At 50.0% G+C, this 19,955-nt stretch overlaps 1 protein-coding gene across 3 annotated transcripts; it reads right to left on the reverse strand.

The window, feature by feature from the left end:
• Positions 1–603: 603 nt before the first annotated feature.
• Positions 604–18,690, reverse strand: Oas2 (2'-5'-oligoadenylate synthetase 2). 3 transcript variants are annotated; one of them, XM_041648206.1, is made up of 11 exons: positions 18,276–18,690; positions 17,376–17,628; positions 14,656–14,834; positions 12,356–12,594; positions 10,772–10,916; positions 7,798–7,971; positions 7,425–7,707; positions 5,352–5,539; positions 4,336–4,574; positions 3,519–3,681; positions 604–2,264 (listed from the first exon to the last, which is right to left on the reverse strand). In XM_041648206.1, the coding sequence occupies exons 1-11, from the start codon at positions 18,540–18,542 to the stop codon at positions 2,208–2,210; spliced, it is 2,187 nt and encodes a 728-aa protein (XP_041504140.1). In that variant the 5' UTR covers positions 18,543–18,690; the 3' UTR covers positions 604–2,207. The 3 variants fall into 3 exon arrangements, with proteins under 3 accessions (XP_041504140.1, XP_041504139.1, XP_041504141.1); XM_041648205.1 differs by having other exon boundaries at positions 14,656–14,891; XM_041648207.1 differs by lacking the exon at positions 3,519–3,681 and having other exon boundaries at positions 14,656–14,891.
• Positions 18,691–19,955: the final 1,265 nt, after the last annotated feature.

A 19,955-nucleotide genomic window follows, 5' to 3' on the forward strand; every position in this document is an offset into this window, starting at 1 on the left:
AGTGCAATGGAGCCCAGGGCCCACCTCCAACAGCAATGACCCCATCCTGTTGATGTGATTAGCTGTGGGCTGGGAGGTGACATCCAGACCCAGGCTACAGTGTCCCCATCAGCATTGCATCCAATGACTTCATGCAGCGACAGCTACTCCTACATCATTACATCGCCAGAGCTTCCAAAATGGTGATGGTTCTGACTTTGTATTCCAGCACTGACTGAATCAAATCTTCCTGAAAACCATTAATGACAGTACATTTTCCTCATTAGTTATCTTGACGTGATTGCACAGGTGGGCCCGGGTTTAATTACTTCTTGTTCATAATCATCAATCGCCAGTTTTCTGAGAAAGTGCTGGCGTCCTAGATCCAGTAACAACCCGTGATGGCATGTTCCCTGGTCACTGTGAATTCTCTCTTCTTCTGTGTCCCATGACTTTAAGATGTTAAAAGGACATTGACGGGAGAGAATGAGTTCCCTTTGTCCCCTCTGAGTCTCTCACTGTGTTCCTTGTAGGTCTGTATTTCTGTGAGTTGCACACATGACCCCCTTCTGGGTTCACAATTTATCAAAATAGCTCAAGGAGGGAAGAAAGGATGCACCCAAGGTCACTGTTTATTATAAAGCATAGAAATGAATAGCCAAATATGATATGTAGTGTAGAAGTCCAGGGAGTTGATAGACCCAGAAGCATCTGTCCCCACGGAGGCATGACATTACCCTTCTTGATACAATGGGATGTTTATTGATGGGGCAACTTCTAGAACCTTTTTATCCAGAGATGTTGACGGGGTCTCAACACTTAGGGGTGCCTGATCCCATCATTGGTCATAGGATTGAACTCTAGCGCTACCCCTTCCCTGCAGAGGGGACCATGTCTCATATTCTGGCCCTCTAATCACTTGCCTGGGGTTCTTGCCTGGGCAAGCTCCTCCCTTGAAACTCTCTCAGGGCCCAACTTGAGTCACCTCATAGCTTACATCCAGAGATGACAAAGGAGTCCTACAGCAGTAAACTCCCTAGGTGCTGCGGTTCTATGATGAGAAGTGGTACAGGGACCGGCAGCATGTCAGAGCCATGGAGAGAAGGGACAACCTTGCGTGAGGATGCATGGGGCTAAGCCCTTATGCACCAATATAGTTGAAATGCTGGGGTGAGGGCACTGGGCAGCCAAGAATGTAAGGGCAGCTCTCAAGGCTAAGGCAGGAGGTATCAACCACCCTTGGCGTGAAGCTTTGTATAGAACTACCCTCCGAGATAAACTACTGCCATCTTCAGGAGTCGACCTGAGCCAGCTCATCCTAGAATATCACAACTGGGCCTGCTGACTATACGTCTTCCCCCTTGGAAGAGGGGTGTGGGAAGGTTAAGGACTCTTACTTCAGCAACCAGTTCCAACCAGCTGTATGCTGCTCTGCCCTATTTACACGTGGTCTCTGGGAGGGGTTAGAGGATATGAGGGGAAAGATGAGGGGACAGGGTGCCCTCTAGGCAGCCCTGGGGAAGCCACCATTCACAGTGGGTGAGGACATTACAGTGCAGCAGAGTTAGAGTCACTTCAGCCCTGCCCACGACCCCTCACCCACATGCTGCAGGTAAGACCAATGAACTCTTTGGTTCCTCAGACCTTGGTTTGTCCGGGGACCTTAGGAGGAGGGGTACATGTTGTTTACATTTCCCCAAGAGAAGTTGTTTTAGCAGCAGGGGTAGAGGGAGAGGGTTGGCTGGCGGCTGGGCTGGACACCTCTGCTTCCACACAGGCAGGGAAGGCCTGTGGATGGAGGGAAGAGCTCAGCAAAGAGGCAGTGAGAGACTGAGAGCTAACTGGGACTGCTGGAAATGAAGGGCAAGGGAGGGGCTCAACCTTGGTGACACAGGGTGAGTCTGGAGCTGAAGAGAGGCATGGAGAGAAGGAAACAGGGAAAAACATATAGAATGGGAACACAGCACGCTGCTTGGGGGCAAGCATCTCTGAAGGTCACTTGCACAGAGGGGTGTCCAAAATGTGAGACCCTAGGGTGGGAGGGGGAGCAGATCCGAAGTCTTGATTTCAAGCAGAGTTGTCTGGGAATGCAGAAGAGAGGTGGGGACCAGCCAGGGAGGACTGGACCCGCTCCCTTCTGTAACATGGCTTGAGTCTTTAAATCAATGGTCAGTCGATTCTAGAGGCTTCATCTAGCTAGCATTTTCATCCCAGAGATGGACTCCAACTCAGATACCCACAGTGGGGTAGATATGAGCTCCACAGCTTCCTGGGGTCTGGACTACCTGGGGAGAAAAAGACAGGTGGGGTGGGGGCTTAAAGAAGGGTGTGGTGGCAGACGCCTTTAATCCCAGCACAGGCAGGTGAATCTCTGTGAGTTCGAGGCCAGCCTTGTCTGCAGAGTGAGTTCCAGATCATTCAGGGCCACACAGCGAGAACCTGTCTCCAGAAAAGAATCTGGAAAAGCGATTTGAGAAACACAACAACAAAACTCTCTCTCACCAGAAGACACAACACAATGTCTCAGGTTCCAACTGGGAAGTACATAGGGAGTCTGGGGACAGTGTTCAGCATCTCACAATGCACAGCCTTCTCACCTTGTCCCCGGAAGTCAACAGTGCCAAGGAGGCACAGAAGGAAGAATAAAGTGTGCCTGCCTGTGGGAGGGTAGCCTGGAAGGCTGTGCCTGGTATATCTTGGGTGGAGAGGGAAGGAATTCCAAGCTTCAAAAGTACAATTTTACCCCTTGCTTGGTAGCCACTTTCAAAGCTACAGGTGACCATGTGACAATTCTAGGTTTTTTTGTTTTTGTTTTTTTGAGACAGGGTTTCTCTGTAACTTTGGAGCCTGTCCTGGAGCTAGCTCTTGTAGACCAGGCTGGCCTCAAACGACAATTCTAGGTTTTTAAAAGTGTAAAAATTCATCAATGAAGCTTTTAGTCTAATCTACTTACTACGTGCCCTCTTTTCCTCTGTTTTTGTTTTTCTCTCTGTATTGCATGGACGTGTATGCACGTTTGCATGCGTACAATGCATATGTCATTTGTATGCACGTTTTCGTGTGTGTATATGCATATGTCTACGTGTATAAGGCCCCGGATGCTGTGAGGACTCATCCTCTGTCACTATTCCACCTCATTTATTGAGGCAGGCTCTATCAATCAAACCCAGAGCTAGCTGATACGGTTAGCTTTGCTATCTGGCTTGCTCTGGGGATTCTGTTGACTCAGCCTTCCAAGGTTGGAATCATAAGGAGGCTGCCACACCCACCCGGCATTTATGTGGGTTCTGGGAAAATGAACTCTGCTGAATCACTTCCTCAGAAGCCCCATCCTTCCCCTTCTCTGTGCCTCACGATCCCAACTCTCAGTTATCTGGGTCTTTAGGTACCCGGAGCAGGGCGGATGACTGACTGAAAGAATTCCTGGAGTCTAGTTTTTGGTTCTTTTGGGGGCTCAGTAATTTCAAATTACTATAGCAAGAAAATCCCTCTGACTGGATTTGTGACAGAGCCACCCACTTTCTTCAGGGCACTCTTACTGGCACTTTCCACGGCTGCACTCTCTGCCACGAGTCTCCACTTTGCAGTTCAAAACAGAGGGAGGAGAGCCACTCATTTGCTTCTTCAGCCAGAAGATGCCAACACCAGCGGTCACCTCCTCCCAGGTCGCCTGTGGGATCAGCTGGATCCAGAATTACTGGTCTAAGAGAGCTGAGAGTTAGAGACTAGGAAAGGACTGTTTGTTTACAAGACCGCTTGCTCTATTCCCATCAAAGACACACTGTATCCTGGCAGCCTTGGTCAAGCAATTTGAATCTACTTAAGAGTCAAAGTAACTTCCTTGAATTGTTGTAGTTGAAAGCCAAAAACTCTTCTGAAAGCTGTTGTTTACACCGCACAGTGAACTGTAGTGATGACCCCTTTCAAGAGACTCTCACCCAACCACAAGATGTCACAGTACACTGTTGCTAAGTAGGTCAGCACTGGTGTGTGTGTGCATGCGCACTCGAGCCTGGAAACGGCAATGCCATTTCTCAGGGATATCCTGCCACCTCAGACCCCTCTCAGGTCGGCTAATGCATACATTTCACATTTCCACATAACAGAAGAAAGAAAGCAGTGAGGGCTCCCTCTGCCTGCCCCCCTCCCCCGCTTCTGCATCCCTTCTGGCTGGCCAGCCCCTCCCACTCCCGAGGTTGGGTTTTCTCCCTGGAGTCACTCATCTGGCAGCTTCTCCCTCAGTTTCACACTGGGAATGAACAAGACCCTGGGGAGAAGAATCCAGGTCATGGAAGAAATAGCACAGAAGGGAATCGGGTTAATTCAGAACAGGGTGGGGGACTGGGGCACAGGCACCTCTTTTTCTGGATCTGGGTCAGTAGGAACGTCCTTATCGGCTCATCTTTGAAGTTGTAGTTGACTGTCCAGAAGATGCAGAGCTGCTGGTATTTGATGACCAGGTCCAGGACCGTCCGGAAGCCTTCAGCAATGTTGAAATCATTCATGCCGCTGCCCTGCTCCCAGGCGTACACGGTGAGTAGCTCCAGGGCGTACTTTGGGGGCAAGGATGCTTTGGGCTTCATTTTCCTTTCACACTGATGGGGAGAGTGGAGATGTCAGGTGACCTTGGCGAGGCAGAGGGGCCCAGTGTGTCTCATGGACTGCTTGGATTGCAGCCGGGCAACAGGGTTATGAAACAGAATTTGAAAGAGGGAGCCCCAGAGTCCTAGGCAGGCTTGCTAGACTCAGCAGCAGGCAGAGTGGTACACATGGTGTCCTGTGTTTGGACAGCAATGTAACTCCTGGCTGATAGGACCCTCTGCAGGCTAGCTATGAGCCCTGTACCATGGATTGCCATGTCAGAGGAAGATTGGCTGTGGGATGGGGAGGTAGGTGGACTAGTGGGGGGGGGTGCTTGAGGGAGTCATGTGACTTGCTGAAATTCAAATCAGAGCTCCCCAGTCCCCTAGGCCTCAGCCACTCATGATGATTTGAGTCTCAGCCACAGCTTCCTGTTGCCTTCTGAGAGACAACATGGTGTCCATACAGCTGTACTGGTAACCTGTGGCATGCAACTTTAACTTCCATCCATGCTTCTCAGGAGAACTTGGCTGCCACTGAATTCTTTGATCAGTGTGAGGTCAGAACAAGCCAAACATTGCTCTGATGTTAGGAGGCTCTTTAGGCCTGACCTAATACACAAGTAGCGGAATGCAATCAGAAGACCCATGGATAAACAAGCAACAGCTTCCCTACAGAGGCCCAGCCCCGAGCACGGGAGGATTTGGGGGGTTCAGGACAGTTGGCAAAGCTGGTATCTTAGCTTGCTGGTAAAACAGCAACCGCATTGGCCAAAGCAGGGTCTGGCTGACCTGTTTGTACCAGTGCTTGACCAGGCGAATCAGACTCTTCAGTTTGGTGGGTCGGGATTTAATGAACTCGCGCTGTAGCTCTGTAAAACACGTGGAAAACTCTCCACCCTTGACGCCTGATGATTTACATAATGCAATGAGATCCTTGTAGGCTTCGAGTCTGGAGGTGAAGCCAGGATGCCGCTGACCTGACATGGGAGGAGATTGTATGTTAGTCCTATTGTATATGGTAAGTAACAGAGTAAAAAAACCAATCTTTTTCGAGACAGGATTTCAGGTAGCCAAGGTTGTCATTGAACTTGCTATGTAGCCAAAGTTGATCTTGAATTTCTGATCCTCCTGACTCCACCTTCTGACTGCTGAGATCACAGCTGAGTACTCCCATGCCCAGTGTATGGGAGTTGAACCCAGGTTTTGGGTATATTAGACAAACTCTCTACAGACCTCAAAACTGTGGTTTTTCAAAAAACTTTATTATTTATTCATTTATGTGGTTTTCCAAGACAGGGTTTTTCTGTGTAGCCATGGCTGTTCTGGAACTCACTTTGTAGACCAGGTTGGCCTCGAGCTCACAGAGATTTACCTGTCTCTGCTTCCTGAGTGCTGGGATTAAAGGTGTGTGCCACCACCACCCAGTTTGGCCAGTAAACGTTTATCACAGTGACAGGAGGCAGACTAGCACAGCCGCTATTTCAAGAGCAAACAGACAAACAGACAAAAGTGGGCTGAAGCCCATTCTATAGACTCCTGTCTCTTTTCTGAAAGAAATCAAAGCAGCTGGTTTTTGTTTGCAGTTGGGGAGAGATGTGTCAAACCCAGGATCCTCATGCTAGGCAAATACTCTGCCTCTGAGCTCCAGCCCCAAACAATGGGGCTTTACCTTGGGGTGGTGACATTGAACACAGAGCCTTGTACATGCTAAGTAAATGTTTTACCCTGATTACCCCTGGGCCCCAAGAACCACTCAGGTGGAAGATACTATAGTCTTCATAATTCTAATATAGGAAATACACACACACACATACACACACATATAGTGTGTGGCCTCTGTATGTGCGAGTGTGTGTGTGTGTGTGTGTGTGTGTGTGAGAGAGAGAGAGAGAGAGAGAGAGAGAGAGAGAGAGAGAGAGAACACGAAGCAGCCTAGAGTCAATCTGAGAAGTTGATTTTGATACAGGGACCAGCCCACTGTGGGTGGCACCATTCTCTTGACTGATTAAGAGCTAGCTAAGATAAACCTATAAGTGAGGCAGCAAGCAGCATTCCTCCGTGGTTTCTGCTTCAAGTTCCTTCCTTGAGTTTCTGCTCTTATTTCCCTCTGTGATGGCCCTCCATGATGGACTGAGATCTAGATGTGTAAGTCAAACAAACCATTTTTCCTCTAAGTTGCTTTGGGAATGTGGGTGCATGTCCCTGTCTGTTCACACTCATGAGAGTCCAAAGGAGGATGTTGGCCGTCTTGATGTATCATCCTTCACCTTATCCCACTGTGACAGGGTCTCCCCCTGAACTTCAATCTGATTCAGCTAGACCCTTTCTCTCTCCACCCGCATTCCCTCCACAGGCAGTACTGGGGTGACCAGTGTGCCTCCAATAGAGCCTGGCTTTTTATACAGGTGCTGGGGATAAAACTCAGGTCCCCATGACTGAATGGCAAACACTCTTACCGTGGATCCACCTCCCCAGCCTACTTTGAGATCTTTCGTTCATTCTATATATTTCTGTATCTCTCACCTGTGAATGGGCTTTCTGAGGAGGAGTTTTCTTCCCCCAATTTCCTGTCTCTTACCTCACAAATCCCCCCACATTCTGTTCTTTAGTTCCCTTCTCCACAGAGGAAATGAAGGGATGTTATCTATGATCTGTTTGTAACTGTATGTGCCATCCCTCACACGCCATGGAGAACAGAGCCAGCAGCTCCTTGAGGCTGCCTGGACTGCTTATATCAGAGTGGAATTGCATGTAGGTGTCGGGGGCCTGGGCAAGAACTGGGAGAGAATTACCCAACCCTCCCTGGCTTTTCCTCCACGTTTTCCAGAATCTTCTCAGGAGCTAGGGTTTGTGGACTCCTACCTAGTGCATCATAGGCAGGCAGGACATCAAAGTCGACACTTTCGTTGAGACTCCTGGATTTCAAGGTGAAGCTCAGCACCCTGGGGGCCTTCCACTTTGAAATCTCAAACTTCACCTCCAGCTCCTGGGTCTTTCGGAAGACTTCTAATTGCCTCTGGATTTCCTGGACAAACGATGCACGCTCCTTGTTTTGGGAGTCGTAACTCTTCAGGGGGCTGAGAAACACTACGATATCAGCATCTGATCCATTCTTCAGAGCCGTGCCTTTGGCAGTGGATCCTCCCTAGGAGGAAAGAGAAGGTGAGATTCTGCCTGCCCTCACCCTTGTCTCCCTGGCTCCCAAGAGCTGGCACAGCGACAGGCCGGCGCTCACCTTGACGGCCTTCAGCACTTTGGTGCTTGAGTCCTTGAAGCAGTTGTTTTTGAGGAATTCACAGATGATGTTAACAGCTTTTCTGATCTGCTCCAAGAACTTTTCATTGGGCTGGAGGAAGTCTTTGATGAACGTGTCCAGTAAATGGCTTGGGGTGATGAAGAGTGATGTGGGCTGGGGAGGAGAGAGATTTGGTGGGCTCTTCCCAGAAGCCACCCCAAAATTCACCTCTCTCCTCCTGCTAGCCTGTTCCAACAGTGGGCAGCGACCTTCCTGTCAGAGACCTTCCTGTCTTACATAGATATACTCTAAAAATGTTCCTGAGATTCTGGGCAATCCTTACCTCCTGTGGCCCACCCCCTCTCCAAGCAGAAACTCTCCTGGTTCCTCATGGGCTACTTGGGAGAGATCTAGATCCTTCTGAAGGGGTTGTGGGATGCAGACATGGGAGGCACCCTCGGACAGCATGAGGAAATCCCCAAAGACCTTCCAAGAGGCAGGTGTGAGGGCCAAACTTGGAAAAGTAGATGTGAGCTCAGACACAGGGAGGAGGGCCTGGAGGGTGTTGGACTAATGGCTTTGAAGCTGGATAAGGAACTAGGGTACTTGGGCAGGGTCAAGGAGCTTGAAAAGGGAACGAGGCCTCAAGGGTCTCCATCCAGGCTCTGAGAGACTGCATTTGGATTGCCTGCTGCTGTAACGATAAGGTTATAGATTTAGGGGGCACTTTTCAAACAGTGGGGAGGGAGGAAGAAGACAAGTCTAAGTGGATAAGTTTCCTGGGGAGCATTGGCAGAGAGCAGTGCAGCCATCTGGGAACAAGAGTGGGGGCTTAGCTTTGCAGGTTAGCTGGTCTTGGTCGGATGTTGTGACCCTTGCACCCCCTTGACAGTGGCAGCATACTCATTCCTTCTGCTTCTACAGCGCAGATGGTGTACAGGGTGGGCATGCGCACACAAGTGTGCGTGTGTCGTGTGCATGTGTGAACCCGTATCATATGCAAGTGTACACACGAAATGCACACATATGAGAGGCTATAGATGACTATTCAAGAATACGAGTGTTTGCATGTGTGAGTATGCACATTATGTACACACGTGAGTGCATGCAAACGTGAGTGTATGCAGTTGTGAGTGCTGACGTGTGTTCACAAGTGTCAGTGGCGTGCAGCACCTGGGAGAGTGTGAGGTTCCAGGTGCAAAGGTGCGTGTTCGTCTGTGAGTGTATGTGCTTACATGTGAGTGTGTGTGTAAATGTGATAAGCCTGAAATGCTCATTCCTGCACTGTCTGGGGACCCAGGTTCAATTTCCAGCACCCGGGTGGTGGCTCACAGCTGTCTGTAACTCCAGCTCCAGGGGATCTGATACCCTTTCCTGGCCTCTGTGGGTATTATACACATATAACACAACATATATTCAGGCAACACTTGTACACATAATATATATATTGAGACATGGTTTCTCTGTGTAACCATCCTGGCTATCCTGGAACTCACAGAGATCCTCTTGCCTCTACCTCTCAGGTGCTGGAATTAAAGGGGTGTGTCACCACTGCCTGACATTAAAAAATATTTTTTTAGGGTATAGGAGAGACATGAAAGCTGAACATATCATGTGCCTGTGTGTTAGAAGGGGGGACCTACAGGGTGCTCTTGGAATGGCTGTCAGAATATGATGATGGTGTGTGTGTATGTGTCTTATAATTTGATCGCACTATGAACTTAAATTTGGTTTTGACCACAGCCCAGTGGTTGTGGAAGTGAAGCACCCTCAAGAGACTCTGGTGACTTGCAGCCACCACCCTAGTGATGAAGCTGAGGGCGTGTGTGTGCGATGTCACCCAGCCAACAACGGCAAATGCCAGAGTTCCTGCCTATGAAGTTCACACAGGCATTGTGCATCCCTTTTTGCAGAGATAGATGTTTGAAAACTCAGAAGGAGACCAAGGAGGTTGTCCCAAGGAAGTAAAAGACCAGGCTGTGGTGAAAATGGCCAGGGTGGGGGACATGGGAGCGATTGTGGAGTCCTTGGCATCTACCTGGGGAACGACCTCATTCACAGACTCTGCCTCCTTCTGTCCGTCCCACACTGGTAGCTCTGTAGATGGAGTGTGGCCCCTGCCTCCACACGTTGGATAGAAGTTTGCTACCCACCTGTTCTCACAGGTGGGGTGTGATTGGCACCTCTGTCCCACTTCGAAGGCCAACAAGGCAGCCTTTGGACAGACTCAGCTGGTCTGGTTTGGGAATGCTCTTGATGCCCTATTTCGACAGGCAGATAGATGACATCTGCATCACTGCTGGCCCCACACCCAGGGGCTGGGCCTCAGGGTCTGCTTGGGAGTCACAGATGTGAGTTCTGCACATTTCAAGGAGGCTCAGCTCCTTGTCTGCCCCCAACTCCTGCCTCCTGATTTCACTCTTGCAGAAATAAACCCATCTCTTTTCTGAGGAACCCTCCTTCTTTATAGCCCCCACTTTTCTACCTCACTGCCATCTTCGTGGCCTCTAAGAGTTGGTTGAGTTGTATCTCCCTAAAATATATCAGGATTTGGACCTGTTGTACCTCTGACCGTGACCTAATAGGAAATGGACTTAGAGAAGCTGGTAGGAGAGGGTCACGAGGGTGAGCTCCAACTAAATATGACTATTATCCTTAGAGGAGTGGGGTCCCCAGACAGACCCACATCAAGGAAAAGGAGCAAAGACAGGGCAGACATGTGACAGTGGAGGGAAATACAGGGTGATGATGTCACAAGCCGAGCCAGGGATCAGAGCTGTCCGGGGAGAGTCCAGCCCTCCCCCTTTTCCTTGTCTTTGAACCCCCAGCATCCAGAGCAGTGGGGGAAATGAATTCTGTTGCTTTAAGCCACACTGAGTGTGTGACATGTCACAGTAGTCACACAGGCAGCCATGACACACTCTCTCAAGTCAGCATCAGGAGGACCCTCTCTCCAGCGTGGACATCCTCTTACCAGAACATTCCAGCATTGTGCAGGTGACATATCATTTAGGCTGGGAGAGTACAGCCAGGCCTGAGCCGCCTCTGTCAGCAGCTGCCAGGAGCCATTGTCTTTGCCCACATTATTGGTTGGGTCAGTTGGGTCCAAGATGACCGGTCTAGAAATTTTTATCAGATTAAAAGAAATCAGGGCTGAGTTTAGTAGCACACATCTTTAATCTCAGTACTTGGGAGGCGGAAGCAGATGGATCTCTTTGAGTTCGAGCTCAGCCTAGTCTACGTAGTGAGCTCCAGGCCATTCAGGATTGTACAGTGAGATCCTGAGAGCCTGTCCCCCTCAACCCACCCCCCCTGCCCAGCAGCGCCTGGGAAGATAGTTTAGAAACTAAGACTGTTTAGAACTCAGTCATAAGGACCAGTGTTCAGGACCCACGAACAACATGGGTGTTTCTGTACATGACTTCAGTCCCACCTCTGAGGGGTAGAGACATGGGGATCTCTGGGGCTTGCTGACTTCCAGCCTAGTTGAGAAAGCCAGAACCCAGAGTAAAGAAGAGAGCCCTGCCTCAGAATAATACACAAAGGACACCTATATCCTCTTCTGGTGCACAAACGCACAATTTTTTTTCGAGACAGGGTTTCTCTGTAGCTTTGGGGCCTGTCCTGGAACTAGCTCTTGTAGACCAGGCTGGCCTTGAACTTGCAGAGATCCTGCCTCTGCCTCCTGCCTCTGCCTCTGGAGTGCTGGGAATAAAAGCATGTGCCACCTCCACCCGGCCAGACACACAAATTTTAATAAAGAATTTGGTCTGGGGAAACGGGTCAGTGGGTAAAATACCTGCCTCACAAAAAGGCCCTGAGTTGGGGACCCTCAAGACTCATATAAGAACTAGATGCCGGTGTATTTGTAATCCCAGCCCTGAGGAGGCAGAGGCAGGTGTGTCCTGGGGCTCTCTGGTGAGCCAGTTTAGCCTATTGGTGAACATCGGTGAGAGACCCTGAGTCAACAGATAATGTGAAATGGCTGGAGAACCCCCTCAGAGGTTAAGAGCACCGACTTCTCTTGCAGAGGACCTGGGTTCAAGTCCCAGCACTCACGTAGTGACTCACAACGATCTGTAACTGCAGTTCTGACATCCTCTCCTGGCCTTCATACGCACTGTGTGCACGTGGTTTAGAGGTATACACACGGGGGGAACACGCATACACATAAAAGAAGTGAACCTTTGACGATAAGCAGAGAGTGAAGCCTGATGTCAACTTCTGACCTCCAAGTGCATCCGTACAGATGCATGTGAGTGTGCGTGCGCTCAACACAGAAGGGAGAGGCTCCTGAGGGCTCTGCGGTACCCAGCCACACTGACTCCTCATCCTCCTCTTCCCAGAGATGTTCGATCTCATGGTTCTTGCTGTGAACTCCTCCCCTTCCTCCAGACTTTGGGGGACAAAGCCTGACCACGGTTTGGAATGTGGAAAGCATTGACTGGATCTCCTCTGTAGACAGATTCTCATCCCCCATCTCCCATATCATCAAGGACTCAGAACTCACTCTCAATGGGGCCCTGGCCTGCGGCTGGAGAGATAGGAAGCTGGGTACCTTTGGGACCTGAGTTGGCACAGAAGAGTGTTGCGAACTGTTACATCATCGAAGCCGTAATTGACTATCCAGTAGACACACAGCTTTGACGACTGCTTGATGAGTCCCAGCACGGTCCTGACACCTTCTGCGATGTCAAAGTCCTCATCTTGGCAGCCCTGTTCCCAGGCATACACAGTGAGCAACTCCAGGGCGTAGGAGAACCGCCGAGATGGGGAAGTCATCCACTTCTCCTGGCACTGGGAGAGAAGACAAGACTGTCAGGAAGCCAGAGGCTAGAAGATGTCACCGTCCCCCGTGCCTGGAAGTCAAGGTGTCAGTACCATCAGACACAGATGAAGAGATGGAAGGAACACCTGGAATGCTCACACTTCTCACAGGGGTGTGAGTGTGTGATACAGTTGTAAGCCTGGGCGGGTGTGAGTGTATGTGTATATGTGTTGTGAGTGTGTGTGTGACTGTGTGAGTATTTGTGTGATTGTGAACGTGTGTATGTGCCCATGCATGAGTGTGCATGAGTGTGTGAGCATGAACACATGCTGTGTGAGTAAATATGTGAGCACAGAAGTGTGAGTGTGTAAACATGCATGTCAGTGTGTGCATGCGTGTGAGTATGAGCTGTGTTTGTGAGTGTGTGTGAGGAGGCCAGAGGTCAAGGTCAGGTGTCTCCCTCAGTCACTCTCTACCTTATGTTTTGGAACAGGGCCTCTCACTGAACCTGGGGCTCACTGATCGGCTGCAGTGACTGGCCAGTGAGCCCAGGGGATCCACCTGTGTCTGCCTCCTGAACACAGGCTGCCACTCCTGGCTTTACACGGGTAGTGGGCTCTTCCGTGCCTGTGCAGTGTGTACCTTCCTCACTGAGCCTTCTCTCCAGTCCCAGTGGAGTGGTTTAAAAAATCCACTTGGATTATTTATTAAATAATTAATTTATTAAAGCTAAATAAGTACGCTCCACTATATTTCATGCAGAGTCCACGTATGCAAATATAGACACACATGTACATGTTGTCTGGGGCTGTGTCTGGGGCTCCAGCAATTCTACTGCATGTCTACCCAAGAACAATGAGTGCTTAGGTTCACAAAAGACATATCAACGGACACCCACAGTAACCCAAGTCACAGAGGTCACAACCTGGAAATGACCCAAGGGCCCAGCAGCAGCGGAGAGGAAAACACGGGTGTGTTACTATAATGGAATATACGAGGGAATGAAAACTACTGCTATGTAATGACGTGGCTGGATTTCTCAGACACGAGTGAAATAAGATGCCACCTGTGTGCAGTACGATCCATTTACAGTGTTGGAAAATAAGGGGGGGCTGGCAAGATGAAGAGAGTTCCATCCCCAGGACCCACATAGTGGAAGGAGAAAACTCATTTCTGTACGTTGTCCTCTGCCACACGTACACTATGGCACATCCACTCCCCCCCCCCCACACACATGCACACACACTATTTCTCATGCACTTGTGCACACACGCATGAACACACTCTCATACACACATGCATGTGCACTCACACACGTATACACATATCACATTCTTTTAAATAAGATTCATCTGTGGTGATGGTTATTGGAATTTAAAAATTATTTTAATATATTCAAATTTTTATTACTTATATGTATGGGTGTTTTGTTTGTATGCTTGTTCATGTACCATGTGTGTGCTTGGTATCTATGGTGGCCAGAAGAGGAGTGGCTGTGACTTGCCATGCGGGTGCCGGGAATTGAACCCAGGTCCTCTAGAAGAGTAGACAGTGCTCTCAACCATGGAGCCATCTCTCCAGCACCCTAATATTTTTTATTATGTGTGTCTGTGCGTGTGAGTTCAAGTGCCTTCATAGGTTAGAGGTGTGAGACCCCCCTGGAGTTAAAGCTGATTGTGGGATGCCTGAAGTGGGTGCTGGGAATTGAACTTGGGTCCTCTGGAAGAGCAATATGTGCTCTTAACTGCGGAGCCATCTCATCAGTCTCTGGATTTTTTTAAAGTGTCTTGCTATATAGTTGAGGTTAGCCTTACACTCTAGATCCTCTCGCGTCCACTGCTTGAGTACTGGGGCCACAGTTGTGTGACCCCTAGGTGCTTGGGTTGAGAAAATACTCAATTTTGGTTTGTGGATGAAGAGGAGATCAAATTAGATGGAAGTATGTTGTTAATATTAAAATTTGCTTGCTGTGAATGATCTCAATTAAAAGGTAACACAGTGGGGTGTGGTAGCACATGGCTTTGATGCCGGCACTTGAAAGGCAGAGGCAGCCTGAGACCCTCTTGAAACAAGGCAATGGCATAAATTACCTCCTGATACCAGTGCTTGACCAACAGGATCAGCTCCTTCACTCTCCTGGGGTACCGCTGGAAGAACCGCTGCTGCAACGTGGTGAAGCAGGCTGCAAACTCGCCGGGCGCTGCTCTTACTTGATCCATGGATCTTTTGAGATCCCGATAGATCCGGGAGCTGGAGTCCTCACCAAAGCCTGCTGACAGAGAGCAGCAGGACGCTCGACTCTGATGGCGGTCTGAGTCAGCTGGAGCTGGGGAGACGTCTAGTTAACAGTGGGGCTACTCTCCCGGGTAGATAATGAAGGCTAACAGGAAGCCTGACATGAAGGCAGGATGGGGTGGACCTGAGACAGGGTCAGCGGAGTCACGCAGAACACGAGGCAGTGAACTACGCATGAGAAATAGATGCCCCAGAGTGAGACCGAGGGCAAGGTGTCTGCACGACTGGCGGATGTCTGTACCACAGAATGCCTTCTACTGGTACCTCTTACAGAGTCAGGGACGCGTCGAGGTGGCAGGAGTGGGGAAGGGTGGAGGTGCGTTGAGCCAATTAGTTTCCATTCTTGCCTGCTGAGCTCTGCCATTCATAAATATATTTAGGTGCACAGCCTGGGGCGAGCAGCCCTGGAAGGACACCCTGGAAAGAGCTGGGCACATGCCTTACCATTTATTGAGTGTCGACTGTATACAGGCACAGTTGAAGTCCTTTATGCAGTGATGTAACATGAAAGTCTTATAAACCTCTCGTGGGGGTGCAACTATCAAGTTAATTATCTTGAGAGAAACGCCCTGAAGTTAAATAAACTGGAGCCAGTTTTGGGTTAAAGGTCCTTGGGAAAGAAACCATGGCAGCAGCAGCCTACCTCATCTGTTTGGGACACATAGACCAGATTAGTTGGATTTTTATATAGTAAAGTAAGCAATTTATGATTCCCTCTGTAGGGTCTTATTTTCTCAGAAAGCAACATTTATTGCTTCCTTGTAATAAAAAAAAATGTTGCCAGGGTTGGTGGTGCACACCTTTGATCCCAGCACTCGGGAGGCAGAGGCAGGCATTCTCTGGTCTAGGACAGCTAGGGCTACACAGAGAAACCCTGTGTTTGTGTGGTGGTGGTGGTGGGGGTGGGGGAGGGAATTTGGAAGATTCAGCTCTACCGCCACCTGGTGGTAGCATCTGGGTGCTACATGTGAAGCATTTCCTTCTCAGGGCAGTAAGCAGAGGGTGGGCTGGTCTCCTGCCACCAGGCCCAGGGCCTTAGAAGAGAGAAGCCATAATTTCCTGCAGCGATGGAGCCTCACATCTCTCTCACCGCTGACTTCCATTCTTTTGAGGCAGGCACACCACTACAACCAAACAAACCTGGAAGCTAGCTGCCCTGATCTTAGAGTCGGTGACAAAGGGACCCATGGGGTCATGTATCAGTTACTTTTCTGGTCCCTGGGATGAGACACCTGACAGAAGCAACTGAAGTGGGGGAAAGCTTTCTCTTGGGTCACTGCTGGGGAAGACATGGCTGCAGGAGCTGACGCTGAGTGCTTCCTCCTTGGATCAGGAAACACACTGGAAGTGGGGTTGGAGGCAGGGTGGGGTTATCACCTTCCAGGCTCAATTCCAGGCCACCCACTTCCTGTGGCAAGGACCCTTCTCCTACAGGCTCTACACTCTCCCAAATTAGTGCCACCAGCTGGGGACTGAGTGCTTCAAACCCTAACAGATGAGAAGGGCCCACGGTGGCAGCTTGCATTGCTCTCTGATTCAGGCCATCACCCTGAGAATGCTGTCATGTGGGTGTATGCACATCTCCATCTTGTCAGAAAATGGCCAGGTGATGCTCATTCACAGTTCCAGTAACCCAGAAGTTCCTCGGAATTGTGGACAATGGAGGCACCCTAGCCCCTAGCTCAGAAGCCCTGGGCTGTCAGACTAGTTGAATCTACCATTGGCAGCATAGCCACCAGCCATTCCTGTCCTTCTGTTTCCCCGTTCATCTGTCTGTCCATCCCTACATCCATTCACTTTTCCATCTGTCTATACATCCCCACTTCCTTCCACCCATCCAAACATACATTCACACATCCACCCATTTTCCCATCTGTCCACTCATCCATCCATATGTCCTCTTACACATACATCGGTCCCCCACTTCTACCCATCCATACATCTAGTGAGCACCCAGCCATCAACTCTGATCCACCCACTCACCGATAAAAAGAGTTTGGAACATTTTATCTAAAGTAAATGAGATGAGAATGAAGTTCTAGATAGAATATGCCCAGGGTAGGAGGCTCTTCTCTCTTGGGGGCTGTGGTATTGAGTCCCAGAGGCTCATATGTTTGAATGCTCAGTCCCCAGTTGAATTGTTTGGGAAGGACTAGGAGGTGTGCCCTTGTTAGAGGCAGTGTGTTGCTGGACTCAGTGACTCTCTTTCTTCCTGTTGCCTGTGGATGAGGATATGAAGCACTCAGCTATTGTTCCTGTGCTATGCCTGTCTGCTTCCCACCATGATGATGAGGGACTAACCCTCCGAACCTGTAGGCCAGCCCCCAATCAAATGCTTCTTTTTTTTTAAAGAGCTGCCTTGGGCAGTAACAGAACAGTGACTCAGACAGGGGGTTGCAAGCCCCATTTTGGAAATAACCAGTCTGTCTGTCACAGCCTCAGCCTGTAGGACTCAAGTGGCTCCCCAGTACTCCCAGAAAGTTTGGGACCCCACCCCAGTCCCTGGAGCACTCACATAGAGGATCAAAGGCTGGAAGGACCTGCAAGAGTATCTCCTGCCCATGTACGGACAGGAGGACTTCAAGGGTGTGCCCAAGGCTCACTGACGTAGAGTATTTCTTGTGGTGTTTCAGCCGTTGTTCAATCACACTGAGGAGTTCACGTTGGTTTTCCTTCTGATCCCGAAAGCTACGGAAGTTACCCATGAAGAGAACAAGGGTGCCATCTGAGTAGCCTCTTAGGACTGTTTCCCGGCCATAGGAGCCACCCTGCAGGGAGTGAAGCAGCAATAGTGAGGTCTGGACTTTCTGTAGCTCCAAGCAGTGACATTTGTCAAGTCCAGTGAAATTCCCAAATGCCACCATCATTTTAAAATCGGGTTGCTGGCACTAATTTGCATCCGTGTCGGTACGCGAGCTCCAAACTGGAGGCAAAGAAAACTGCAATATGATGAATACATGGCACAGTGGAGTACCATACAAGAACGAAAACGGCGGCACAAACAAATCTCTCACAGATCGAGTCAAAGATGCCATACAGCAAAGCGCGTATGCGCATATGCATGTATCCAATCCCCGCTAATTTACTGAGCACAGATTACAGCAGGACCCTGTGCTGCTGGGAACACTGTGTGTCTCACCATCACAACACTCTGAAGTGGGGTCTAGGCTGATCTCATTCTACAGACCCAGACACTGTGGTACAGAGAGATGCAGCCGCCTGCCAGAGGCGTCGCCAGGCAGAAGGCGACGTGGCTGCTGCTTGGGCCCCCGAACAGTCTGCCTTCGCATCCGCAGAGGGAGAAAAACCTTGGGAAGTGCAGTCGCCAGGGCCTGGTGTGGAGCAGTGCCCAGCATCACCTTGGGGAGTGGAGGTGGGGGAGGGGAACAGCCTGGGTCTCCAACCTGGCTCTTACCGTAGCCACTCCCCGCACAGGGAGCTCACTGCTCCGCAGGAAGTCAGAGATGGCATCCACGTCCTGGTCTATCAGTTTCAGGCATTCTTCACTGGGTTTGAGTTTTGCGTGGATAAAGTCTTTTAGCTTGTGTGCTGGCACTGCGGGCAAGTCAGGCCACCCGCCGGATAACCCATCGGATGACCTCCAGGGTGGTCCCGCTGATGGCTCCCCAAGTGACCCCCCAGATGGCCCGGCAGATGACTGGCCACCCAGCCAATTTCCCATAGTTGCTAGCTGGCCTCAAGAATGCTGTAATGGCAGAGGGATGGCCCTGTAGGTCAGGTCCTGGGGATTCTGCCCCACTACAGGGGGGTGTGACTCCATAGAGGAAGTTGAGACCAAACCTGTTGCCCCGCCTCCATCACAGCCTTGCCTAGGAAATCGAAACCCATGTGTGGGAGTCTCTGCCCAGCAGCTGCATGGGGAACTTCCTGCTAGCCAGCCTCTCCCGGGACACACCACTCCAGAGCCAGAGGTGAACACCTCCGCAGAGGCCTGTGTGTGTCCTTCAGAGCAGGACTGACTTCCTGGTGTCTCTATCTCCTCCATCTGTAGATCAGGGGAACCTGTCTAAAAATAACCAAACCAGTAATCACTAAGCTAATTTGGTTTGATAGAGGGTGGAGAGTGTCCATGGAGACTGGCCCTTTTCTCCTGTTTACAGTGGCTGGAGCACTCAGTGCCAGGCTGAGCAGTAGAGAAAGCGCCCAGAGAGGCTACTGACTTATCAAAGACACACAGCATGGCAGGTACTCTGGTAGATGTAGGCTTCCTTTCTGCCTTTGGATGAACACGGGTCCCTGAAGAGTCAAGAGTAGCTTCCTAACACACACACACACACACACACACACACACACACACACACTTAAAGTAAAATTTAAAAATAAAATTTAAAACAAGGGGAATTTTGCCAATTCAATATAATTATTTTGTGTTGGTTTTGAGACAGAGCCTTGCTATATAGCCCAAACTGGCCTTGAACTGGTAATCCCCCTGCCTCAGCCTCTCATAAACCATTATTATAGTATCTTCCTTCAGTGTATGATGGACATTGTGTTTAGCTTTCCTATGTTGCAGATGGTGTCCTGGGAAGCTCACTGGTTTTGCATGTCCCCGCAAGCAGAGTCCCGCTGAGTCCTGGACCATTGGGAGTACTGGCTCCCTACAGGAACCCTGAAAGCAGAAGGACTCTTGAAGTTCCTCTAAGTGAGGCTAAGGACAGAAAATGACTGCAGGGGACGGACATTAGTGGCTCTCAGGGACCCTGCCTCGGCCTCCTGAGTGCTAGGGTTGTATAAGTGGGAAACCTCACCCAGTCCTAGCTACGACCCCTCTGGAACTTCTCCCCAGGGCCATGACCTGAATAGAGCTCAGAGGATTCACTTACACCACCGTGGTGTCTGCTGTCAGAGATGGAAGGGCTTAGGTCAGCAAGGCCTCTCCATGCCTAAATAGTCATGACCTCACTCCTCACTCACTCCAGCCGCCAGCCACCCCAGTTCTGGAGCCATTTTGGCAAAAGGGTTCAAAGTCTGCGTGGTGGGAAGAGGGGCTGGGATACTAGGCCGTTGCCCCACCTGTTGCTAGATTCCATGGAAACATAGGTCTGGTCACATTTGTCTAGACCGGAGGTTTTCT

This window comes from Microtus oregoni, unplaced genomic scaffold (assembly GCF_018167655.1).
Source record: "Microtus oregoni isolate MIOR12 unplaced genomic scaffold, Mior012 000003F_ref0000135, whole genome shotgun sequence".
NCBI classification, from domain to species: domain Eukaryota; kingdom Metazoa; phylum Chordata; class Mammalia; order Rodentia; family Cricetidae; genus Microtus; species Microtus oregoni.